Raw genomic sequence first — 26,690 nt, forward strand, 5'->3', positions numbered from 1 at the left:
TAAAGAAAATTTTTTTCCCTCCCAGGAACACAATAAGCCCCTGTCAAAACAATCAGTTGTTTATTCTGATGAATGTATGTAATTATTAAAAACAGAACAACCTCTTGGAGAAATGGAACTTCCATCAAAATTTTACAAAATTCTTCTTCCACTACCTTGTTTGGAAATGAAAAGGGGTTGGAGTAGAGAATGCTTTGTTTTCTTTTTCTTTGGAAACATCCTTATTTGGCATCTGTAAAGCATTTACATTCCCTAGTTCTGGATCAAAGTCCTTTCATGGCTCATGTTACTTATTTCCTTCTTTAACTGAAGCACAGAAAGAAAAATGGATTTTTCCTCCCTCAGGCTTACAGTATAAACCATTGTAAAAAGTCAAATACCAGTTTTTAGCAAGGAAGTAGCGAGAATGAGGAATAAAACATCTCAAAATATGTAGTCTGAAGAATGACCGCCACCCACTTCAGAATGAATGCTGTCAGTAAATGCAAGTCTCTGTGGCAGTTATGAAACATGTAAAGTAAAATTTAGTAAAACTAAACTAAGATAACTGTGCTGCTGGATTTCCTTCGTTCCCCATGTTCCAAAGGTTGGTGCTCTTCAGGGGAGGAACTTTGTCCTCTTCAGCCTGTGTAGCGGCTAGTACGATTGGCCAAGTATTGGGATACAAACTACAGTTGCACCAGGAACTAGAAATGTTAGAAGCAAAACATGGTTTTCTTCTATTGCATGAGTGGCAGGATGAAATTTGGGGTTGGCGGAATTATTTTCTGATAGAGCAACAAGAAACTCCTGTGAATAAGCTCCAACACATGATCTTGTTTTAAATTTGCAGGAGAGTGTAGATAGTTTTGTTTCTGAATGCAGAACAAACTCTTTCCAAGTGTGCCCCTCCCATTGATTCTGTGCCCCAAAGAGGCTGGTGTTTCTGCTTATTTTCAGAGTTGTGCTGGCTAGTCCTCTGGCTTTCTGCCTTTTGTAGACACATGGAGCTGAGCTCAATCACCCCCTTCAGTTTACAGACAAGCTTCTATGCTGTGGCCTGTGACCATAAATACTGGCTCTCTGCTGTTTCCAAGTATCACTACAGCAAAAGGGTATATAATGGCTGTTTCTGATTTATCTTCTAGGAAGAACTTGGACATCTATCAGTTTTAGCATGGCCTGTGATGATCCAACTAGCTTGAGGTAAGCCAGTACCATAATATATGTACCCTTTGTTCCCCCAGCTTTGTTCTCCTGAAAACAAATCATAAATTCTCATCTATATTTTAGTGTATTCAGATATTTTAATTGGTTTACATCACAGACCTTCATTCTGCAAAGTTCTAGTCTAGTGTTCCCTTTTTGTAAGGGAATATATGGTACTGCATAGCATGTTTTATATTTAACCATAAAGCAACATGGACTACAGTCTGTTAGGCTGATTTGTTTCCATTAGCTTTCATCCAGCAGATGTGAACTTAATCCAGACTTCCAGCATTCCTCCAAAAATAACGTTACTGACACCCTCTGTCACATCTTTCTCCCCACAGAGCTCTTGGCCACATAACTTCTCTGATGGAAGGGAAAAAACCTCCCTTTGGATTATGAGCTAAACCCTAACATCAGAGAGAAAACTGCCACAGTGCTGCTCCCTCCTTGGTGGCAACTTCATGTTAGTCGCTGTGTGCTTCCACACCCCTTCTAATTAAATGCAACTTCAGGGATGGGATTTCTTTCTTCGTGTGACTTGAAAAATGAAATATCTTGCTGGCTTTTGGGCACTGTGAAAAATATAGTTGAGTTTGGAGAAGGGATTTGCTAGCAGAACAGTCCCAAATCTTACCTGGGTCTTAGAGCTGGTGTTGGACTCGTTAGGTCCTGGCAGAGGCTCAGGCATAAGCCTTTTCTTCCTCTCTGCACACTGAGAACGGATTGATAGAGATTCCTACCTAATTTAGCTCGTGCAATGCTCCTCACTTCCAAGACTGTGACCTTGGGCAACTGACCTGGTTGTTTCTTTCCAAAATTACTCTGTTTTGGCTGATAGATTTCAACATTGCTGGCATGCATCCATCGGTGTCCCATCGGCTGTACCTAGTACCAGGCAGAAGTGAAGATTATGAAGGTACTGAGAAGCGAAAAGACCAAGGACATGAAATCTTATTCTGTTAAAATAATAATGATGTCCTGATGCAACTGAGATGGAAATTTGGTATTTTATGATAGTGCAACAGTTCAATGAATTTGATCTTGAGGATGAAAGTAAAAAAGAGACTTCAAAGCTAGGGGTTGCTACACCTAATTGCTGTAGGTTATTTAGGTGAAGTGAGTATATAAAGAGAGGTTGGTCTAGTGTCCATTTGAACCATCAATTATATCTTTCTAGTGAGTATGACTCATTAGATAAATACAACTTGTACAGTTACCTGATGTTGCACTCAGAGGGGTATACAGGATGTTTCAGTGTAACAGGAATCCTACCCCCTGGAGACCATTTGCTGAGTTCTTTAAAGGTCAGGCATACTTCAAAATGTTAAGTCAGTGGAAAATGAGGATTTAGATTAAAAAAGAATACTTCAAAGCTGGTGAATCACTTCAGACCATGAGTACTGGAAGATTCTGCTTTTAAAGTCCAAAGACTGTTGTCCTGAGTTTGGGCGGGGAGGGTGGGGGTAGGATTTGAATACTTTAAACTCATACATACTAACACTATGCACAAGGAAGCCCTGAAAGTACTTTTCGTATGTCTTTCATTTTCTCTCCTTGTTTCACCTAGAAGATTAATGACACCGGAGATTTAAGATTAATGACACAGGAGATTTAAGATATTGCATATACCTATAAATGGAATAGGACTGAGAACAGAAAATTTAAATATTCAACTTTTTCTCTTGCTAACTTGTTTTTGCTCATCCTTTTTTTTTTTCCCTCATTTCTTTTTCTTCTTTTTTAACTCCAGTACCTTAACACCAGTTGGTTTAGAGTGTCTGTTTTGGTAAAGAATCCAGACTCCATAGCCAGGCCAGCAGCTCCACAGTGTGGCAAGGTGTACAACGTGGCTTTGTTTTGTTTGTTTGGGGGTTTTTTGTGTGTTGGGGGGTTTTCTGGGTATGGGGGGGGGGGGGTTGGTTTTTTTTTTGGGTTTTTTTTGTCTGTTGGAAAAATTCAAGTAGAATCAGATAACTTGGTATTTTCCAGGAAAGACAGACAGGAGATAAAATTAAAAACCCCAAACAAGCAGGAAAATAACCCAGGTCTCTCTTGGCCCTCTTTATGTGATAGAAGGCAGCAAAAAGCATAGGCTTTTGCTTCCCCCTTGTCCTGTCCTTACTGCATCGTGTGAAACCTTGTCCAAAGTCTGTGGAAATCAACATGTCTTTCTGCTGACTTACTTGGTTTCTAGATCAAGCACTGTGGTATATGACAAATTGTTGAAAATCGATGGTACAGATATGTATTTGCACAGGACACTAACACATCACTTTAAGAACTGGGGTGAGCCTAATGCTACCACTGTCAGTGAAATCCTCTTTTGCAGAGATGCATTTCTAGACTGGTGTGACCAGAAAGGAGTTGCCCCAGCTTATCGTGTCTAGTTGTCATCGGCCTTAATTCCTCCCCTATTTTCAACACCTAGTACTAGTTACATGGACGTGTGCCAGAGAGGTGCTAGCTAAGACCAACTGTAAGAACACCTTAACATATGGGGGAGTGTGTATTCCTTTTTGGTTAACACAACAGAAGGCTGCAATAGTTATGATTTCAGCTTCAAATTCACAGTTTCCAATTGTATCATATGTGTCTGTGCATTAACTATATGGCTGCAGAAGTATTTGAAATGAGAGGAGGCCTGTGTCTGGATAAGAGGAGGTCCTGCCTCCTCTTTCTCCCCTCTCTGCCCTTATCAGTGGATTGATTAATTTTGTTTGATTTCCCTCCCTCTCCCATGCAAATATTAAACAAGTAGATCTAGGAGGAAAAATAACTTAATGAGATAGAAAGAATCTCCCTTGGGAAAAAATAATAAAATAAATTCCACCTGGTGAAAATAAATCATACTAAAACAGAAGGGAGAAGACTTTGAGAGGGCAATGACAGGCAGCTTGAGGCATCTGCTGAGGTGACAGCCCCCCTCCCACCCCCCAATCACCCTGTGTGCTGTAGCAGTGCAGGAGGGGGAGATGGTGACAGCAATAATTAGTTATCGTCTCTGGTGTTTTGCTTGCCCAGTCTCCTGCTGTGTCCTGTTTGCCCTTCTGTTGCAAATTCATGCAGCTCTGTATGTTTTTGCTTGTTTCCACCACTGCAGTCTCATAATAATGCTTATACATCACTCTAATCTGACTCCCACCCAGTCTGTAAGGGGGAAGAAAGCACAGTGGGATGTTTATGTGCTGCTGTTAGAGAATAGGCAACAGGTAGAGACCAGAGGCATGCTAGATACCTGAAGTCATCAGAAATAGAGATAAATGTATCTTCTGCCATCAGTCCTGTCTTTCATCCATGCTCAACAGTGGCAAATACACACTGCTAAGGAATATGCTGACTGTATTTACTTTAGCTTTCTTCACGAGGCAGGAGCCAAACACACTTCTAGGAGCAATTGCACCCTCCATCTGTGAGTGATGATCCTGCTTAAATACAGCAGCAGACCTGACTTTGGAGAGCAAAACAGAGCCGAGCCCTCTCCCTGCCTCTGCTGCTCAACTCTGCAGGCGGAGCAGGAGCAGGGAGGAGGGTGGTGGTGCAGACTTTTGGCTGCCTTAAAGTGACCACATCCTGTTAGGCTGCAGAAACATCAGACTAACGCAGAGATCTGTCTGAGATGTAGGAGCGCTTGTGGAGATCCAGCAGATAATTTGCAGACACGTTTGTATTGCTGCAGGAGAAACAGTGGTGCAGGGAGAACTCCTGACCTTGCTCCTGCACTCAGTCTGTTTACCAGCTTACCACCCACGTCCTGGTTCTCTGTAGCATTTAAGTACAGTGCAAATGGATTTATTTCAACGAAGTTGCTTTCTTTTCCTCTGCTGCAGCTCCCAGATACTGTTTTCCTGATGCTGCATGGGAAGACTAACAGGGAGTCTGTGATGGCAGACTAATGCTCAGAGCAGCACCTGGTGGTCTTTACCTGAGATCCTTCCCTGGCCGTGTCAGAGTGCTGCACCTCACAAGGTGGGAGAATTTCCTTGTACGAGCATGAAGCCAGGCACCACGAGACCAGGTTGCTCCCCCAGGATCATGCAGGAACACCGTGGCACAAGAGAGAATTGATAGTCTCTCAAGTCCTAAGTCAGTGCCCAGACCAAGACTCGCAATATTATACTACGTGAAAATGGTGTGTGGGATCTTAACAAAGGGCAGATGCTTTATGATGATGCTTAAGTTCTGTTGTAGTCACATGCTTAAGTCTAAGCGTGTCTGGGAGTTTTGCTGAGCCCAAGTGGGTATAAGAATGCTAAGTGCTTTCCTGACACAAAATCTGAATGAGGAAGTGGCTTGTGCACGTACGACTGCTAATAGCAAATGGCGTTCATCCAGTTTCAGATGGAACTGGAGGAACTTTGGTTTTGCTGGGGACAAAAAAAAAAAAAAAAGGCAGAGGCCTGTTATAGTGGGCCAGTATCCTACAGAGCCCTGTTGTGTTGTGGCCAGAAGATCAAGAAATCTCAGGATGGGCAAGTGCAAAATATTTGGGGCAGTTCTGTTCTTCCTTGCTGTTGGCCAGAAATTGCTTAAGTGCTAACGTTCAAGGCTTCATATTCCTATTTTACTTTTTAAAATATGTAATGTGGGGTGTTTGTGTTTCATAGAAGAGTTCAACTGGATGCACAGAATCCTCTTAGGATCAGACACAGGTCAGTAAGGTACAAATGTGCCAGCCATCCTTAGAGGGTTTCTTTCCACTTCCCTGTCAGAGGCCCAGTGTAGCCCTAGGGCTTTTTCCTTTCCAAATACAGCTTTAATCCAAGATGACAATATCTGGCAAGCTCAAGCGCATTCTCATTAAGGCTGTTGCACACCTGTTTTGATGATAATGGCTTAGTGTGGAAAATCAACATAATGCTACAGGTTTGAGAGTTGCAGGTATGACCATTACTTGAAAAATTAGCTCTGGATACTAATGTCTTTGTGCCTGTCTTTCCCAAAAAAGACAGTTGAGCATACTGCATCATGCATTCATTTTCACGTGAAAATGTGCTATGAAATTACTGTTATCTACCAGCCAGGGCTAAGAAGTTGTTGAGTAAAATAGCTCAGAAAAGAGAGTTGGTTCTGCGTGGTAAGTCAGAATCCTGTAACGTGGTTGGTTGTGCTATTTTCTGAACAGGAGAGGAGGACATTGTACTTTCAGAGAAATCTTGGACTCCTTTACTGTGATGATAATGATTGTAGCACTGTGACTAATCTTGGCAGTTCATGCAAATAACACTAAATGGATAGTGTAAGTATAACTGTAAGGACCTCTCTAAACTGAGTGCTGCCCTGTTAATAGGGATGCGAACTCTTTCTGTTTTCCTGCATCCTCCAAGGGGACCTTCCCAAGGAGGGGCATCGTAGATGGTTGGTCTTCCCAGACACCATCCTGTGGGGCCTGGGAAAGAGGAGCTGGCATGAGACTGTGCTTGTTGGGAACAAAAAACTTCAGGAAAATATTTTAACGCTAGCTTGCATCTAGCCCAATTATTTACTCCCAAGGCACTGGGCTCCTACTGCATCAGCAGATTTCCATTCAGATGGCATACCATCAGCTTAGCTCCCTGACAGGAGATTGTCGGGGGTCCCAAAGAAGGTGCAAGGGTTTGTACCGGATTCTTAGATCAGAAAGTGAGGGGAGCACAGAGCCAATCTGAAAAATCCTTTTCCTTATGTATCCACCGAGTTTAACTGCAGGGAAAATGCTGCGGGGAATGCTAAGTCCTTGGAAAATAGGCCTTTACAATGGAAAATAACAAAACGGACTTTTCCTTATAATGCTGAAAGTTCCCTCAATTTTTCCTCTTCTTTTTTTTGCTTGCTCTCAGCTGGAAGCTAACTTCTGCTTACTTCTGACCTCTGTGGTGAGCATGTGTTTCGACAGAGCCTGGGAGCAGACTGTCAAAGTGGAATTTCTGGATTGAATCAGTGGGATGCAGAAAGGCTCCGGTGCACGGCAGCGCAGGGCTGCCAACTGCCCTTCTTAGCGCATGGTTTGACACAGAGCATATCTGCTGATGGAGGCGTAACGCTTCTTGGTGTTCTGGCATGACAAGGACCATAAGGGGTGAAGATACTAAAAAGAAAAACTGCCTGAGTTCATACATTCTTAACAGGTACTGGATTCTCTCTTGCTGCTTTTTTATTTTTTCTTTAAAAGACTGATTTATGTTAACACTGTTTTTCCGTTAAGACCCCTTTAAAATAGATGGAGTAAAAATGTGTTGTAACTTGTATGTTATTTTTAATCCCCATTTATAATGATGCCTCAGAAGCCTGAAACCAACATCTGTTTCCTTCTTGGATTGGTTTTCTTCCATAAAAGATACTTCCCTTTTTTTTTTTAACTACTTAAAGTCACCCCATTCTGTAATCAAGGGTTGAAAAGTCATAGATCACAGTTCTATTGTATGTGTTGCAGGGTAGGGGAGCTTGTTACTGCAGAATCTAACTTGTGGGGAAGTACCTGGCCTCTTCGTGCAACACTGAGGAGGGGAAGAGGGAACCTTCAATCCTTTGCTCTTCAATTGCGTGTCCTTGGAAAAATGTAATTACCCTCATTACCTTCAGCGTGTTTGTAACTCCTGTTGCTGTGCATTGTGCTAATGATTTGAATCAAATGGCATGCTCCATGGATTCAGCTTGTCAGCTCTGGGGGGCAAGAAAGAATTTACCCCTTTCATGCCTTTCCCCCCCCCCCCCCCCCCCCCCCCCCCATGTGCTTGGCTGTGCAGTGTTGCTGTGGTGCTCGAGTCACACTGACAACCCAATCTGAGGGTGGAACCCAGGTCAGCTCAACAGGAACATTGGATGATGCTCATTTTCCTCTGCAGCATGGGCCAGCGACTGCGGGGCTCGTTTGCTTGCTTATTTAAAAAGAAGTACAGTTTATCTGACGTGCTAGTCCTTGAAAAGTGAAATAATATATTGAGTATGAAAGGACTTGGAGTTGTCAGGAGGTTCCAGATTCTTGCAAGGCAGCTGTTAAAACCGTATAATCAAAAAAGAGGTAAAAAAACCCCAAAAGACTTGATGTCAGGTCTGACCTTCCCTCTGCCAGTCGTGCCTCCTTCATGGGCTTTGACAAACACTTAGTGCCTCTGCACGTGCACACATGGAAAAAAGGGAAAGGTAAATGCCTCAGCTTCCCCTTCTACACGCGTTTGGAACAGCCGCTTCCCTGCTCTCTCTCAGCGTGGTGGGAACCAAAGTGGGCCTGAAGACCTCGCTCCTCCTGGGAGCGAAGCCTCCACGCTGGAGGCCCGCCAGGCAGCCCACCCTGAGGCGGGGACCGGGGTACCACGGCCTCCCCCTCCGGCAGCCGCCGTGACGGGGGTACCGCCGTCGCCCTGAGGGGACTGGGGGCGCTCGGCTTGCGGGCCCTCCGCCCCCAGAGCGGCAGCGCGCAGCCCCTCCGCGTCCCGCCCGCGGCGTGCGGCAGGTGCCCCCGGGGACCCCCGGCTACGGTCAGGGCCGCCCCCCGGGGCGGGTCCGGGCGGCGGGGCCGCCCCTCGCGCTGCCCGGCGGGGCAGGGGCGCCGAGAGCCTCCGGGGCGGCCCTGCGCTCCGCTCCGCGCAGGCACCGGCCGCCGGCGCGAACAAAGGCGGCGGCGGCAGGCGGCGGTGGCGGCGCGGCCGGTGCGAGGCAGCCCGCCCGCCCCTGCTTCCTGGGCCGGGCTGGGCTGGGCGAGGCGAGGCGAGGCGGCCTCCGCGCCCCCGCCCCGCCCCGCCGGCGCGGAGCGGAGCCGCTGCCGCCGCAGCAGCGCCGGTCGCGGGGCGCGCTCGCCGCCCGTCTCAGGAGCTGCATGTGCGCGGGAGGAGCGGCGGAGGATGGCAGTGCTCAAGCTCGCCGACCAGGTGGGCGCCGCGGGGCGGGCGGGAGCGGGGCGGCGGGCTCGGGCTCGGGCTCGGGCTCAGCCTGCCGCGGCAGCGCGCCCCGGCCCGGCCCGGCTCGGCTCCGCGTCGTGCGGGGCGGCCGAGCCGCCGGAGGAGGCCCTTCTCCTCAGCCGGGGGCTCGGCGGGGCCCGGAGCGGAGGCGGCCGTGGCCGCGCCGGGAGCGGCGCCGTCCCCCCTGCCCCGGGAGCCGCTCGCCGTGTGGTGCGGGCTCCCCGCTGCCCCCCGCCCGCCGAGCCGCCGCAGATGCGCTTCTCTTCGCGTCCCGGCGGACATTGTCTCTGCCCGCGCAGGCGGCGTGTGCGGGCGGGCCGGGGGCGCGGGGCCGGGAAGGGCGCAGCTCGCCGGGCGTCGCGGCGGCGGCAGCCGGGTGCCCGCCGCAGGCACTCGCCCGTCCCCGCCGCGCAGCCGAGCGTGCCGCCGCCGTCCCGGTGAAACCCTGACGTCTCCCGTTGGCGGGGTGGGATGGAAGTGGATGTTGGCTCGTTTCGAAAGGCCTCTCGTCTCTGCTTATCCTTCTTTGGGATTTCTCCCTCGTTTCATTGCCGTGGCATACGTGTATATTATTTTTCCTGTCGCCTTTTTACTTAGGAAGTGCCTGTTCGGTTTAGCTGTTGCCGTTGTTCGCGGGCTACTAGGAAAACCGTAGTATTAAACCCTTAGATCGTGTTAAATTTAGCAATAGGCAGACAGCTGTAATTGGTGTTAAAGTATTTCTTATCGCTGGTAGTTAAAAGCATTTAAAAATATTTAGTAAATTGATATTATGGCTCCCACACCCTGATTTATACACATACTCTACCAACTGTTACACACTTGCGTGCTTTAATCTGCTATTTTTGATTTAACGTGGTCTGCCTGTGATCTGCAGCGTGGGTGTCGGGCAAGCCTCAGACCTTTCTGTTGGGTTCAGAAGGACTGTCTGCAGCCAGCCCCTCTCCAAATACCCCTTACTTAGAGATCATATGCCTCACTCACAGTCTGTTTATGCTTTCCTAAGAAAATCTTCCACATGCACAAAGCCGCTACATAGCGCGTTGAAAAGAGTTTTGAAAGGAAAAAAGGATAAAGCCGCTTCTAAAGTAAAAGCGGCACTGTGTGACCAAGCACAGTCTATAACGCGTTTTCACGTGTAACAGAAGGCAGTATTTATGGGCTGTCTCCTGACATGTCCCTCGAACATCCTCATCTTTAGATGTGGCGCTTATGACTGGCAAAGAAAATGTTTCACACCATGAGGCTTCACTACCCTGTGGTGCACAAACTGAGTCTCATAAATAAGGAGATTCAGGTAGAAACTGCGTATTGAAAATCCAAACAGCAAGCATTAATATTAAAAATGCATACGTTACAGGGGGCCAAAATTGTACCATTTGAGTGCTTTTCACGTGTTTAATGAAGCCCTTGAATTTACTGCCTTTAGAATTTTTAAACCTTTGCTGAAATCTTGCAGCAAGGATTTTGCTTCAGCAGCAGCAGAAGTCAAAACAGATGTAAGTCAAGGGGATCACGTCTTTATGAAGTCTGTATTGCTATAAAAACTGACAGGCTGTTGTCTTAACGTTCTCTTCTGAGAACCCTCAAAGCTGAGGGACGAGGCTCCTTAGAGCTGCCATTATGCCCCTGTAGCGCCTGCTTTGGGGATGCTCAAAATATTGGTGGATCCTCGTGGTGGTTCCTGGTCAGGCTGTGGCCTGAGACACGATATGCCAGGCTGATAGTTTTTCTTTGTGGGTGTGTGTTTCCTGTAATTTACAAAGGGATATGTTGGTCTACTTGTACTCATCCTACTGTATCTCTTTTGATTTTCTTCAGTTTCTTCACCAGATCTTTTTCTTTCACTTCTGAGAGACTAGAGGAGGGGGAGGATACATTAAAAGCTGGCTGTGGCGCTTCCTCTTAAACCGAGTGCAGAAGTTTACGTGTGCCTGTTTCTGTGTATTTGGAGCCATTGCTGGCGGAGCCTTTCCCACATGCAGCCTGAGCAGTTGTAACCAAGGCACTGGGGCTGCACTGTGCGCATCAGGCCAAGCTGTACTTTTCATCTACATCAGGTTTGAAGAGTGCCATCTCCAGGCTGGCCCACCTCTGACTAAAAGAGGCACAGTAGCAGCAGTCCCACATGTTTATAGACAGACCTGGGCAAAATAGAGGTGAAGCTGGGATGAAGAATGATGTGCATGGGAAGATTTACATTCCTGTACCGACTCCTGCCTGTGCTCAGACTCGCTGAGGCTGCAGGAGCAGGCTCCTTCTGCATTTCTTCCTGCTCTTGATGATCAAGGCAATTGTGGCAGTGATAACTTGCAGCGATTCAGGAAACTGTTTCCTTTTGCTTGAACACCAGAGGCCACGGCAGTCTGTGTGCTTGTGGTCTCCTGCAATGAGAATTACAGAACATAGGACACTGCGTACCACGCATACGTGCAGCAGTTGGGACCTGGGCTGCTGTGAGCGTGGGCTGCTTTTTGTGCACTGAGTGTGAAGTCTGGTTCAGGTCTTAGTTGTGATGCTCAGGGGAGGTTGGCTCTGAAACCGAGAGCTCTCTCCTCTGCCTGCCATTGTGATTTCTGTAGCACATGCTTTCCTCTGGATCCATGACTTTCGTGACCAGTGAGTGAGGAGAGCTTTGTGTAGGAGAAGACAAGGTAATGGCTTTAAACTGAAAGAGGGTAGATTTAGATTAGATATAAGGAAGAAATTCTTCACTATGAGGGTGGTGAGGCACTGGAAGTTGTGGATGCCCCATCCCTAGAAGTGTTCAAGGCCAGATTGGATGGGGCTTTGAGCAACCTGATCTAGTGGAAGATGTCCCTGCCCATGTCAAGGGGGTTGGAACCAGATGATCTTTAAGGGTCCCTTCCAACCCAAAGCACTCCATGACTCTATGAAGACTAGAGAACTCCCACACTGGGAGTTTAAACACGCGTTTCTCTAAGTAAGCTGTTTCCTCCTTGCCTCCGTTCTTGGCTTCTCTTACGAACCGCATCTAACAGCACATAGAGCGTTCAGACAGATGAGAAATTAACCACACTGTTTCTTATACAGGCTTTGAGGACAGACAGAATTTCATTATTGCTTCTTTTTTGATATAGCTGAAAGGTGCTAAGGTATTGCTATGCTTAATCCTCCAAAGAGATTATCGGTACTTTTGGCTGCATTCACTCCTTAGGCAGGAGAGCTTAGTTTAAGAGTTTAGCATTAGTGTAGGTTACTTGAATTTGCTTCCAGTGATGGTAGTTGCTAGCTCATCAGTTGAGCCACGAGAAACCCTTAAATCATTTAACCACAGGAAGTGTATTCCACCATCATTCGTTTCTGCATGAATTTCTTCCAGGCCTTCCTTTCTTCAGTAACCCCTTGCTAGCCATTTTTAAATGGCTAAATGTTAAGCTGAAAACAACCTAATTTGTAAAACTTAAATTAAATGCCTAGGATTGTAATCTTTGTCTGTAGTCATGTGTCTGTGCAGTTGTAAACGTTCCGATGTTCTAAATATTTCAGTTGTCGTATACAAATATTGCAAAGCTTACTCTAAATCTTAAAACTTTTATCCATTCCTTTTTTTTTTTTTACCATTTCTGCAGTGAATGTTGATCACAGCAAGCATGCAAATTGCTTTAAGGACTGAAAAAAAATTTTTTTTTCAATTCTAAGTTATTGCTGTGTTGTTCTAATCCAGTTTATTGGTTGTACTTTTTCCATTTTGATAAGTGTTAGTATTTTGTATTATGTGAGGGTGCAGTTATATATGATAAAAGCCTTTGCGTTTAAGCTAGAGTTCAGAAGCAGCAGAAGACAAGTGCTTCAGCAAGTGGGTGGCCAGAGGCTTTCAGGTGTGAGTTGCACTGACACAGCTTGAGCCTGTCTCTGCACATATGACAGGGCATGAAAACCCTTGCTGTGCCCCTCGGGTGCTGTTTGAGGAAACCTACTTGCTGCAGCTCTTCTTTCCTTCCTGTATTTTGAGTTGCCATTCCCTCCTTCTCATGAGTCGCCTTTCCCCTTCACCAAAGCTCTCTAAGGGTGAAATTATCTATTGTTTTTTGACTTTTGTGGCTGCTTTTTGAGCAGTAGTTGTTGCCTGGACCCACCTCTCTCCTGTCCTCTGAGTAACCAGCGGATGCAGGGTGCTCTCCCTGCCCGCTGCCTGCAGTTCTTTGCACGGCTTATTCTTCATACTTGTGCTGAGTAACTTGGTTTCTTGAGAACTTTTTGTTTGCTACTTGCAAACTTTTCAAGAGAAAGCCTGTTAGTCAAGTCCTGCTGAGTGTGCTTTTAATCTTCAGGGTTTCCATTGATGGTTCTGGGCAGCAAACACAGACAATTGCTCCTCTCAGCGCTCTGTTGAGAGGGTAAAAGATCTTAAAATATTTCTCTACGTAAACTTCTGTGAGTTAGGTTTTGGAAAATTATTTTGGAAGAATCTAAGTTTCTGTAGTGTCTCCATCTCATTTCCAGGCTTGCCTTGCCAGCTGAGGCCCTCCTTGCAGGACTGCCAGCAGTGCCCACAGGCCTGCAGGTTGTCTCTGTAGCTAACTCCGTCCTCTTCTTCCTGTTTAAAGCCAACAAAGTCGCTCCATGTGTGGCTGTTTGATTTGGGATGCCAGCTCTGCCTGTGCTGACTGGGTTGCCTTCACAGGCCTCGGCACAAATGCGCCCATCGTGCTGTGTCAGAGGCGGCGACGGTCGGAGTGGCTCCTGCGCTGGGACGTCCTGCTTGTTGATGTCTGTCAGGGGCTGACGCAAGCTCTCCCCTGCTTGGTTGTTGATTATAGTTATGCATGTTTACAGGGGAAATGCATCATTCTGTCTTTGAAAGACACTGCGAATGTTTTCTATAAACAAAGATAGAATGGGAAGTTACCTAGAGGTGAAGCCTGCATAGCTACTTTTAAGAGATGTAATGCTTAGTGTTTTTATGCCTGCACTGCCAAATTTGGTGGGAAGCTTGCTGTAAATCTGAGACAGACACAGGCTCTGTCTAGCCTTGAGCCAGTGCACCTGGGGGGGTCAAAATTTACTGTGACTTCAGCGTCACTGGCTCAGGCCCTGTATGTACCAAAAACCAGACTTATTTTTAGGCTACCCTTACAAGCATGCATATGTATGCAATAAGGGTAATGAAGCCCAGATAAATGGTTAGTGTGTGCACTTAGGCTGCTATTAACTGCGAAACCTCATCCTGTCTCCTGGTATTTTGCCTGTTGTCCTTGATTGCTGAGAGTAATGCAGTGTGACTAGAACTGAAAGGACCATTTCTCTCCCTCCCTTTCCCAAATGTTTTCCTGTGTTTGACAGTTCTCCGCTGACCATCAGGATCCTTTTTATTATGGTCACAGAGAAACAGCATTAAGCAGATGTTTAAATCATTTTAAACAGGTGTCAAAGATCATAAAAATCGGCTGGGCAAAGGCTGGACTTGTGTCTGAATACACTTAAAACCAAAATGAATACAACAGTAACAAATAATCTCCTAACAAAACCAATTAAATTTCCAAATGATGGTGTGTCTTTAACTTATTTCAGAATCATTCAATTGACAAGACTGTCTTTCGGTGTATCCTTTCTCTCTGACAAGTAAAAGCATCTGAGAAGACATCCCTGAATCTGCTGTATAAAATAGGAGTAATGAACCGGTGCCCGTAGCCACAGCCAGCCTGCGGGTTCATTTTGCGTGGCATGAGGTCCCACGATTCCTCCCCTCCTCGTGTTATTGCTGGATAATACTAAGGTGTATATTAATTTGCACGCTGCCAAGTGTTTTTGAAAGGGCTCACAGCAAGGCAGAGGTAATCCGTTTTAGTACAAAAACTCAAGTAGCCACAAAACAAAGGTAACTGTGGGGAAGGAAGAAGGAGGAATTTACCCACAACAGTGTTTCTCTCTTATTTCTTGTGAAACAAAAATGTGGTTGGACCAAAATAACTCCACCATGGCAGCCATTGGCTTTCTACAGCCGTGATGTTCCTAGGCATGCCATACATACTGCGAGCCGTGGCTCCGTGTGTTTTAAAATAAAATAAAAACTTTGGAAAAAATGGGATGTACCAGCGTTCCTGCCCTTGTTCAGACCTGCAGGAATGATGGTTGCTGCCATCTGGTATAGATAGCACCTGAACTCGGACACATAGTATCATAGAATCATATAGGTTGGAAAAGACCTTTAAGATCATCGAGTCCAACCGTAAACCTAACACTGCCAAGTCCACCACTAAACCATGTCCCCACACGTCTTTTAAATGCCTCCAGAGATGGTCCTGTTCAGCGGGTGGGGAGGGGGAAGCTTTGAGTAGCCAAAGAGAGCAAGATACAGGCTTGAAAAGGAAGCTGCTTGCTTTTTTTGGTTCTGGCTTCTGCAATAAGTATCACTTTCTGATAGTTTTGTAGCTTGTTTCAAGGTAAACAAGAAGCACTTTAATGAGGAGAATTTCTGGAGTGGTATAGCGTGCTCAAGTCCATCATAGATATTTCTTTAGCAGAGAAATCCTCCAGAAGTTTGCTGTTTGGTAATACTGTAAGCACTTTGCAGTGGTTGCACCTAGATGCCTGGGCTGTTTTCAGGGGGTGTGTGCCTGTCATGTTAGGATGTTAGTTTTCTTGAATTGCAGATGGCATCCAGCAAAACTCACCCTGCTGTGCGCATTTGAGGTGTGGTATTTTATCTCTCCATGACAAGTGCCTCATGACCTCTTCCTGCTCATCTCTTAAATGAAGATGTGGTTGTCATGACTACATTTGGTAGAGAGATAAATGTTCCTCCCAGCTTGGGCGCTTGTGTAACAGCTTGGTTTGGGCAAGGTGGTATTTTTATCTGGCTCCTTGCTCGAGGGTGGGCAGATGATTTCTGTGACCCAGGAATAAAAGTGCCCAAAGTGCTAGCTGGTCGCTGAACGTGGCGGCTGCTCACGCTGCAGCTCTCCTGGGCATGGTTTTGAGCCAGTGCCACTCCATCGACAGCACTGTGGCAGTGCTGTTGGTCATGCGCCGGCCTCGGGGACAAATCCCTGAAAGCCAGCAAAGAAAATTTTACAGGTTGTTTCTAGAGGTCTGGGTGTAGCTGATCCTGCTCGTTCGTTGCTGGAGAGGCAGAGACTCTGGGATGTGGTGCTGACAGGAAGGGTTTCCCCATGCTGGCCTGGTGCTCTGCGGCGTGTTCACCCGGAGGAGCTGGGCCAAGCACCTTCTCTTCCTAAAGCTGTCCCCCTGATCAGCACATCTCTGACTGCTTGAGAAATGAGCAGCTTACTCTTTAGGAGCTATCGTTTCAAGCTTGGGCAATATTTGTACAAAATAATTAATGCTCCAGCTTATTATGTTTTTAGGCTTCTTTTTAATCTCTGTTGTCTAGAATTTTTTTTCTTTCAGTGGTGCTAATACAGGTTCTAGTGTCATCAGGTGCCTACAGGTGCCAGATATTGTAGGTATAAGCCTATTAGGCAAATGTTTCAAAGTATATTCTGATAACATTGACCATTTCTTCTGTTTTTTATTCCTGCTTTTCTGTTTGAATGCCCTGCTTCACATATTGCTGCGTGTATGTTGCAGGACATACAGGTAAGTTAAACTTGTTGGCAGAATACGTCTGTATTTTAACCATTTAGTTTGAACACTTATTAGCTGAAAAACATTGCATTTTCAGCTGTTTCCATTTTTAAATTGACATTTTTTTCCAGAAGTACATATCTGACATTTGTCACTTTTTTTGTTAGCTGGAAAGCTTGGGCTGGAAAGTTGCCACAGCTGCTGTCTGTGGCTTCAGCTTTGCTTTAATTGCTGCACTAGAAACATGTATCTGCATGCTGTTGGAGCCCTTCAGCCTGGTGATGGGTGGGAATCAAAGCATTACAAAATTACATTTAAAGGGGGGAAATTATTTTGCAGTTTTATCCAAGGGTTTGAGGTCATTATTGAAGTTTGCAAGGAGTTGGTCAACAAATTACAGCATTTAGTTGTGGCTAGGTAATTGTGACATTCCGAAAAAGTACGTGCTTTTTGATGACAGACATTTGCATGTGTTTTGCTTTTGAGGGAAAAAAAAGTCTTTCCTGGCTGCAGATGTACAACCAAAAATGGAGGCTGTTTAATACGTTTCTGCCATGCAGTGCTGAACCTCCTAGCGTAACGTAGGCTTGCCTGGTCGATGTTTGTATTTTGTGTAATGAGCTGTTTTTATGTACAGACATGCATTTTTTTGCTGGAATTATTTGTAATGGCTTGCTTTCTTATTTTGAAAAGAGTATTTGGGGAGAATGCCCTCACAAAGCCCTCGCTTCCTCCTCCCAGCTGCATGCTACTGCATCTTTATGAGGAAGTAAGCAAAACCATAATGGTTGACTTCTGCACACGGTCTTAACAGATGTACCTGACGGCATCCATTTACTGAGCTAAGGCTTTAACTTTTTTGCATAAAGGAGTTGGTTTCTCATGAAAAACCCTTGTACTATTGATTTATGTATGTGTAGGATTGCTCCAAGGGCCACAGCCACATGTTGATATCCTTAATGACACATAAAGTGCAAATAATCGCTAGCGATGAATAATTTGCTGTTTAAGCATTACCATTTCTATTCTGGCATATTTTGCGATCTCATGATATGACCTGTTTTTTCCCCATCTTGCAGCCTTTGTAATTTTACAGACTTGTTGCTTGATCAAATGTCCTTTGTCCATGCAAAATCTTTTAGCAAAATAGTTGTTTGGTACCAACTGAGTTGCATACCTCTAACTGATGTCTGTAAATGAAGTATTACCAGCAGTACAGAGCATGTAATTTAATAGTAAAAATGTAAAAATCACGTATTGCTATCCGCAATGTATAAACTGAAGAGAAGACAGCAGTCAACTGCACTGTTAGATGCACAGGCTTTTACATTCTAAATATCAAGTTTTCTGGGAAAGGAAACTAGTGTGAACATTAATAAGCTTTTATATGCATTTTGTCATTAATAATGTAGGCAGTACCATTCAGATGGAGAACATAACCCATTTTATCATAGTGTCATTTTAACATGATAGGTTCCTTGCCTTTCCAAGGTGAAAGGGCCACAGATAGCCTTCTGAAATCTCATCCTCGGACGAAGTTTTGCTTTCAGCTGCATTGAATCTAGACCAGCTTTGTAGGAATATGGGGAAGCTGCTTTGTATTTATAGTAACACACTGGTAGCAGCACCTGCCTTTCTGTGTTTCTATGTATAAAGTTCATTTTTTCCATACTTACAATAGACAAAGATGGACAATGTCCTTTTCACTAGTGTTTTCATTCTCGCCGTCCTAGGTGTTTTTTTTAATAAAGGTTATTTCTTTTGTCTTCTGTGCAATAAGGCAAGCACAATAAAGCTGTGCCTGTGCTGTGGGGCCTTGCATGCAATAGGAGGCTGGGTCCACAGGCCACCAAGTTGGGCTGATGTCTCTGCCTGAGCCAGCCCTCTTGCTGTGTGAGCTGGTGCCAGTGGGGAGCCTGGGATTTCAAAGCTAGAAGCCTGCAGTATTATCTGGTAAAACACTGATTTGCTCAGTGTGGTCTTTAGTTGTTTAACATGCCAAGGGTAAAAAATGAGAGAACAAAGGCCTGAAATACCCCATATTGTCTTTGTGCTTCCAGCTGCTTTAATGTGCTTGCCAATGCGACACGCGGCATTTATCTCCAATTTAAAATCAAGAGAGGGACTTATTTAGTCATTGACTCCAGGAACATTTCCAAAGTGCTCTACCAACCAAGTAAACGCGGTGTGCCAGATCCTGCAACCATTGCCTCTGTTTGAGAGGAGAGTGCTTAGGTGAGTGATCCTGCTGCATCCCGCTCAACGTGAATCAAGCCTAGTATGAGTCTTGTGGTTTAACCCCAGCTGGCAACTAAGCACCCCACAGCTACTTGCTCACTACCCCCCAGTGCGACGCTGGTGGGGTGGTGTGAGAGGCAGAAAAGGCCTTGACTCTGTGTAAGCGCTGCTCAGCAGTAACTAAAGCATCCCTGTGTTATCAACACTGTTTCCAGCACAAATCCAAAACGTAGCCCCATACCAGCTACTATGAAGAAAATTAACTCGATCCCAGCCAAAACCAGCACAATGAGGAAATATCTTTCTTTTAATGCAAACAAGCCTGGATTGTTTAGGTATATGTGCAATCCTGCTCTTATGTTAGGAGATGTGGCCCTGCTTCTGGTGGGGTTTTCTGCAGATGGAGCCCGTGGCTCGGATACCCTTGGCTGGAGGCAAATCTGAGATTTTAAGAAGCTGCCAAGGTGGCTTTAGAGGTGGGAGAGAGGGAGGAGGAGTGGGAAGAGCTGCGCTGCAGACCCAAGGTGGAGACTATGAGGGATGCTAGGAGGAGGCAGAGGAGGAGGCAGGCAACAAATAGGCAGAGGCGCAATGCCTGATGGCACTGATGGCACTGTCAAGAGAAGGTGGTTGTTACCCTGGTTTGCAGTGGGAGAACTGGGGTGCAGAGAAACTCTGTGACCGAGGTCAGGCTGAGAAAGGAGCGGGTGACAGAGCAAGAGCCAAATCCTGATTTACCTCTTTCAGTGGCTGATTCACAGCGGTGCCCTTCCTCCCTGCAAGTTGTTTTAACACTGTTTACCATGTGGGCTGATGCCAATCTTGTGATGTTGCAAGATGAGAAATGAGCAGTGGCATGCAGTTTCATAGCACAGTGTTAAATTCAATGAACATATGGTTTATTTAGATATTTGTTCCATAAAGTAGAAAATCAGCATTGGTGCTGCTTAAGATAAAGTGCTCTGTTAGGAAATGGTTTCTAGGTCACCTGGTAGGTAAAGGTTTATTCTGGCTGATTGCAGTGGGTGGCTGTCTTTGGTCACTAATCCTGTGTCATAGGCTTAGCGTTGTATTCTGGCAGTGCAAGCGGTAAAAGTGAGATCAGCTTGTTGTGTATCAATGCCACTTGTTTAGACTAAACGTCCTAATAATCCAGGACTCTGTGACTCCTGGCCACAGAGCACACACACGAAGCTGGGTGGGTTCAGAGAAATGGAGACAGCCTCTCAAATATGGAAACTGAGTGAAACAGATGGTGCCCTTTGGGTATGGTCACACAAGGTCCATTTCATGTCAGGCTGAAACTGAGCAGTCTTCTCACTAAGTTTTGTTTATTACATGTAAATATTTATAGACATATAATCTAGTTTCTAATTAGATGAGGGTGCTCCTTTTAGAAGCATTTTCATGAAGACTGGCGAATTTGTGCATCACCAAGAGGAGTGCATCTACCCAGAGGAGTGTTATTTCTTCTCTGCAAACGGGAGCAAATGGAGCTGAACAGATTTGTCCTCCTCCACAGAGAAGGGTAAGACTAGCTCACACAGCCGTGTAGCCTGTATCTCCAGGTAGCTCAGAGAGTGAACTGTCCGGACCCGAGTCTCTGAGGACGCACCTGCTGTTGGTGGGGAGATCGCACAGCTCAGGAGCGCCTGCCTGCCCTGGCTTTGCAGGTGCAGTTACCTGGAGTAGCTGGTTACAGCGAGCCTCGCTGTTAGCCTCTTCCTACAGGCATAGGCACAGCTTTCACATTAGTCAGGGATTGCATTTGGCATCTCCTGGTTCCTGTTCCTGGGCAGAGTTTGCATATCTTTAATGGGTTTTTATGAGTGCTTCATGCCCTCCAAGGTAGGTATGTGATTTACCAGAGAGCTGCCTGGAAAAGGAGACACAAATGACTGCAAACCACAGAGCAGGCACGTGGTCTTCAGCACTTCTTGTTCCCGCAGGGCTGGCTGAAGACAACTCCAGACAACTGTCTGAAAACCCTTGTGCGACTGCTTATAGATGACTCCGTGCAGACACATGGTCTCCAGCACTTTAAAAGAGGTCTTTAAAGACCTGCAGACTTTCAGACAGTTGTCTGGAGAATTTTTCAGTTGCCTCTGTTGTAGGGACAACAATTAAAAGGAGGTGGACAAGCAGGTGTAATTCAGTGCCTTAAGCTTTGCTCCTTTATATTCTGCCTTCAAAAAGCTCTAGCATGGAGCAAGCTTTCACTTAGTGCCTGTTTACAGCTGTCTGTCCAGTACCCAGCAAAAAGGGAAGGCTCTGACCCACAGAAGTAACAAAATCTCTTCATGTATTATCTGGCCATGTGAGATTATTGAACTGTTCAGAGTCTGCTGGATTGAATTGCACTGCTGCTTGCTGGGATATTGGAGCATCCAAAAAAAAGTGCTGTGTAAATAGCTGTGCTTCAGCTATGTGGATGCAATCCGAGGAATAATGTTGCATTTGAGAAAGAGTGATTGTTTCATTCCTGACACTGCATCTGTTGGTGTGTTTTGTTTGCTTTCAAGCAGTAGGCTTGGAGAGAAGACAGTCCAGATTTTTGTGTATGTTTAACAAAGTGTTCAGCTAATATGTTAATTGAACCTTGAACACACGCAGTAATAATTTTAAGCCACAGTAGCTGTTTCACCAATAAGGTAATTCTCTCTACAGAGGGATAAACAGTTTGCTCAGCCAGAGGAGAGCTTCGTTACTTGTGCTTTACCGCATACGTTCATGCGTGTTGTATTCCCTGTAGAGTTGTGCTGATCCCTGGTGTTCATAGCGTGACAAGTGGAATCAACACAAAAGCCATCTCTCTGCAGAGGTTGGCTTTAAACGAGTTTAAAAACCAGTCAGACCTAGTTTATGCTGCCCATGCCCCTTTTTTTGGAAAGAAATGTGGTTGAAGAAAAGGGTTGCATTACCGACAAGCCCTTAGAGGGTAGTTAAAACTGCCTGCAGAAATATAAATAGAAGGGGCTTTACTTGGTTGGGGGTGTGGGTGATGCTGCAGGAACAAGGGTCTGTTCCCCAGTGGACTCCTGGGAACCAATGCTCTCCCTGCCCGTGTGGCAGAGTGAGGCTTGGGATGCTGTTTCTGGTTGTTTCTTGCTGTACTGCCAGGCAGGCCTGTGCGCTGACTTGCCTCTCGATGGCGGGGGGACTGCCACAGGTTGGTTAAAGCCGGCGTAGCTTTATTGGCAGTGACTGCCCAGGTCCTTGCTGCTGGGAAGGGGGCACGTCTGTGCAAAGCATTTGCTTCCCCATCCTTAGGATCAGGGATCCAACCTGTGTGCTTCTTTCGTTCACAGTGGGGAATCTGCTTTGTTATGCTGCCAGCCCTTTCCCTAAAGAGAGGCTAACCCTGGATTTAAAGATCTCAGAAGGGACAAAGGAGTTCAAGTGTCTTTTTGATCTTTGTTGCTACCCTGAGGCGAAGTTAGATCATTTGCTGTGAGCTGATCTCAGTTGTGCTTGGAAATTTACTGAAACAGCTACTCCAAAATAATTATTCTGAATAGATATTTTGGTGTGGGCACTCATAGTCTTGCATAAGAACGTCTTTTGCTAGTCTGTCTTAATGTACCGTAGAAGTAGAATAACTGCTGACTAATTATTCAAGAATAGCTCCTTTGGTAAGTGCCTGAGTGCAGAAAAGCCCCACTACAAAGAACAAAGACACCCCCCATCCTACCCCGATTCAAAAGAGGAGGTTCTTCCCAAGGTATTAAAATAGTTCTGTTCATTCATGGCTGTTTAGAAAAGAGCATACCAGTGGTAAGTTTTATGGTGCATGACTTAAAATATTTCATATTAATTAACAAACAAGTACCAATTAATTTTACATTATGATGCTTAAGGAATAGACTGCAAGGAATGGTATTTAGCTGGGGCTGTTTGGCAATTATGACCTTGTATATAATAACAGACTCAATAAATTCTTGATGTGAGAGAGCACCATTAATCAACACAGAGTTAATTAACTGTGCTGCTTACACAGGAAGCGCCGCACACAACTGTCTGGATCTCTGTAGTGCTACAGGCTGAAAATGTTTGATTTGTCTGATACCTGGCTTGTTCCCACAGAATTTTCCCTCAAAACTGATGCTGAAGAGGGAGCAATGCTTCCTCTAGGTCAGTAGGCTCCACACACTGGTCCCACTGGTTGTTTCCTTCTGCAGCACTGACGCTCTGGCAGACCTTAGCTGTGTCACTGTGTCACTTAGGTTTTCTGTCACCTTCACAGAGAAGGTGGAAGCAAGCCCTTGGAGGAGTGCTGGAGTACTGGAAATATAAAGGGCTCTTGCAACAATGATTTCGGTCAGGTTAATCCTGTAGGACTGCCCAGGAAATTAGGAATCAATGTGATAATTGAAAGTTATACTCATCAGCTCTCATTTAGACTTTATACAGGATTTTTTTTTTTCTTGTGGTTTTTTTTTTTAATAGTTTGAGAGGTAGCCCAAAAAGGGGAAAATGGACAAGATGCAGCACACCTTCAGAGAGAAAAGCACTCCATCTCTGTACCACTCACCCCTCCACAATAGATCTTGTCATCTTCCTGAATATGTGATGCTTGGAAGTATGAAATTGGCTCGGCCTTTTGGAGTGACACTGACCATCATTTTGTTGGCTTGTTTTATTGTTGGCTCAGTGTGCATATTAATGTGAAGGATGGATTTCTAACCTGGGATTGTACATTTTTAATCATCTGGCTTACCTGCTTTTTGATGTCATTTGAACCACTTTCATATCTGCAGTCACTGTAGACTGTGTCATGGAAGAATTCAAAAGGTCTGAGCCATGGGAGTGCTTTAAGCTTTGCAAAAACAATGCCCAGTAACAGCCAGTTTGGAGAGTTTGAGCGGCTCCAGTATGAGAGAAATGAGAGAAAGCAACTGGGTCTTGTTTTCTTACTGCTGTTATGTACAGCCTCCTGAGTTAGAAGACTTCATATGCCCTGCTTTTATTCTTGAGGTTAATTTAACTTAGAGGTATACTACAAACACTCTCATTTCTTTTTTTTTTTTTTAAATAAGTGCAGTTAAGTGTAATCCTTCCTCTTCTTCCCTCTTTCTGCCACCTGGGCTATTAGTCTTAATTGCAGATTCTCATTTAGTAAATCACTAATACAAGAGTAGCTTCGTACACTGACACAAGATATGGTGACCAAATAGGGCCAGAAATATATGAGCAAAAAGTGTAAAGTCTGAATCTTACTCTTCCTTCTGCCTTGCTGTGGCTGAAAATGTACTGCCTATTAATGCCTACTTTTATTGGTATAACATTTTTAGGGCTAGGAGACTTCAAAGATTTTAACTGCTCTTTACATTTTTATGTAATCATCTCTTGCTTTGAGTAGCGAAGGAGGTGTTTTACTTGCCTCCTCTGTCTACCAAGACAAATGGTTTCCCCGTATTCACCCTCATTTATAAAGTGTAATGGAATGCTCTTAACAGTTTATAACGATGAACTAATTATGGGGGCCTGGGAGTGGAGAAGGGAGGGAGAGAGGAAGAGGCTTTCACTTTAGATCTCAAGCAGAGGAAAGTGATGATTCAGCTAATCTCTCTTCTGCAAATGAGATTTTTCTGCCGCAGCCACACAGCTTCTGTATTTTGGTACAAAGGGAGGCAATAATTCTTAAATGATGGAAAAACAACTGTTTGTTTTTTTTTCCCCCAATCTGGGAAACAGCAGTCAACTGACACCTCTTCTTATTAACCCCAAAGTGTAGCTAGTGGTTGTGGCCTGGCGTTCCTACTTTTCCGCTCTCCCATCCAGCTACCTCTTTAACCAGCTGGCGTGACTCTTACCGATGCTGGTGGTTCATCCTGTACTCCAGCTGCCGTCCAGACAGCGCATTCAGAAATTCTGCTTCAATTAGGTAGGTAACACTTTCTCAATTTCAGACTTGTGCCTAGTTTGTCACGAGCCGCAGGGGATTAAATCCAATGAACGGGCAATACTGTATTAAGCTAATATTAATGACAACTATTCCACTTTGGTACTATGGCCAATGGTCCAACATATGTATGTTTAAACATATGCACTACATAGTGCATGTATAGACCCTTAACATATATTTTTTTGGATTTCTGAGTTGCCTCAACCATGCTTTTCTGTAGAGCCATGTTTATTATTCCTTGTTTTGAGGAGCCCTTTCTCTCTTGCCCGTATACCAGCACAGTTTGTCCTTCCTCACACCTCTCATGTTTTCAGAGCCTGATGGAAGATGGTCTGTGCTTTCCCCTCTCCCAGCTCGTGTCACAGAGGACTTTTAAATGTTGGACTTTAGTCCTCCTTTTCCCCCCCTTTTATGTTTTCAGCACAGTCTCTCTTTTCCTTTCTTGACACTGCCACAGTATCTGTGGTGCTGTGGAGTCGGATGAAAGGTAGCAGTTAAAGCTCCCTTTGCAGCAGTCCTTCCCTTGTGTGTGCTGGTTGAAATCCCTTGGATCTCTGCTAAAGTTTCATCATCCCCTTCATTTTGGCTTCAGAAGAACTGGGATCATTTTCTCCTAACACCAAAAAACTGGAGCTGGTGACAGTACAAGCAAGAGTCATTAGTTCTCAAATAATTTTAGGTATCATATGTCATTTGTGCCTCATGGTTTCATACATTTCTGAAGAGACTTTTCCTCATTCTTTTTGGCCTTACAAACAGCCCATATGTTTTCTCATTAAACAAAATGGAAATGTTTTTATAAATATATTAGATGTAAGTCGAAGACAAATGATAAATGATAATAAAGATCTGTTACATGATGTGGAAGGTGTGCAAATAATGAATGCAATCAGAAAAGACTGAAAAATTAAAATGTAAAATAGCTATAGCAATGTGAAATCTTATAAAGATTATTTTTGAGTCTGTGAAGGATGGGGAAAATACAGGACTGGTGATAGACAAAGTTATGCCTTCTTTAAAAGGGGGGAAGTGAGGAGCCAGGGAATTAGTCAATGTAATGCCAACATTGTGAAGTATACAAAGCAAATTGTTGGACAGCAGATTTATAGGCATCTAGAGGATGTTAAGGTAATTAAAAAAAGAAAACCACAAAAAAGCATGGAAACAAATGTTCATCCTAATGAAGGGCCCATATCTTTTTTCTTGCAAAGATTCGGAGTGACGGGAAGACTGGCATTATTTCAGATTTTCAAACTACAACACTGTTTGTTATAGTCAGTTCATGTTTTACAGTGGGCTGCATCCTGGTCCCCCAAATGTCAGCAACATTTGAACTTCCCTGCATTTAATGGCATCTAGCCTTTTTGATAGTATAAGAGAAGGAGGAGCGTAATGTTGAGAAGTCATAAAATGTCTTGTTCTCAGAAGTCTCTGGGATGGCAGAGGTCAGGATTTCTGAGAAGTGAAGTCTCTGCTGTTGATTTTTCTACTCCGTTCAGGGAAATGGGACTTTGTGCACTCTTTTTGAAACTTACATTCACAACACCAGCAGAAACAAACTCGTAAAGGCCCTGGACTTTTGCTAACCGCTCTGGCCAGAAGGGGAATAATAAGGAACAGTAAGTGCTAGGCTTGTTCCTCATACGAGTGTGATGAGATAGGCTGACACCTGGGCAATTTTTGGCTGTTTCTAAATTGGGAAGCCGATAAAAGAACCCGCTGTCTCTTCGCCACTCGCTTTCTGTGACTCTTTTCTTTGCAGACCCTTGGAAGGGTGCTCTTCGCTTTCTGCCAGTAATACAGCTTTCTGATCAAGCTCTTGCCATAGCTGCAGCAAACTTGGTCAGTGATACAGGAAGAAAGATGCTTTTGGCATGAATAGAAATTACAGGATTTTGTTGCCAAGGCAAGCAATTCCAGTTTCAGCATGC

General features: G+C 44.9%; 1 protein-coding gene across 12 annotated transcripts in view; it reads left to right on the forward strand.

The window, feature by feature from the left end:
• The first annotated feature begins 1,125 nt into the window (after positions 1-1,125).
• Positions 1,126-26,690, forward strand: part of ANKRD44 (ankyrin repeat domain 44) — a 153,087-nt gene continuing 127,522 nt past the window's right edge. For 10 of the 12 annotated variants that reach the window (XR_012044442.1, XR_012044444.1, XR_012044443.1 and 7 more), the window contains exon 1: positions 8,734-9,035. Coding sequence is in view for 6 of the 12 variants with exons in the window: in XM_072875193.1 (XP_072731294.1) it covers positions 9,009-9,035 (27 nt within the window). In the remaining 6 variants the exon portion in view is untranslated. Of the gene's footprint in view, positions 1,186-7,007; positions 7,296-8,733; positions 9,036-26,690 lie in introns of those variants that run through there. The other 2 variants (XM_072875190.1, XM_072875192.1) reach the window with 2 other exon arrangements.

The sequence above is a fragment of the Ciconia boyciana genome, chromosome 10 (genome assembly GCF_034638445.1).
Source record: "Ciconia boyciana chromosome 10, ASM3463844v1, whole genome shotgun sequence".
Lineage (NCBI taxonomy): Eukaryota > Metazoa > Chordata > Aves > Ciconiiformes > Ciconiidae > Ciconia > Ciconia boyciana.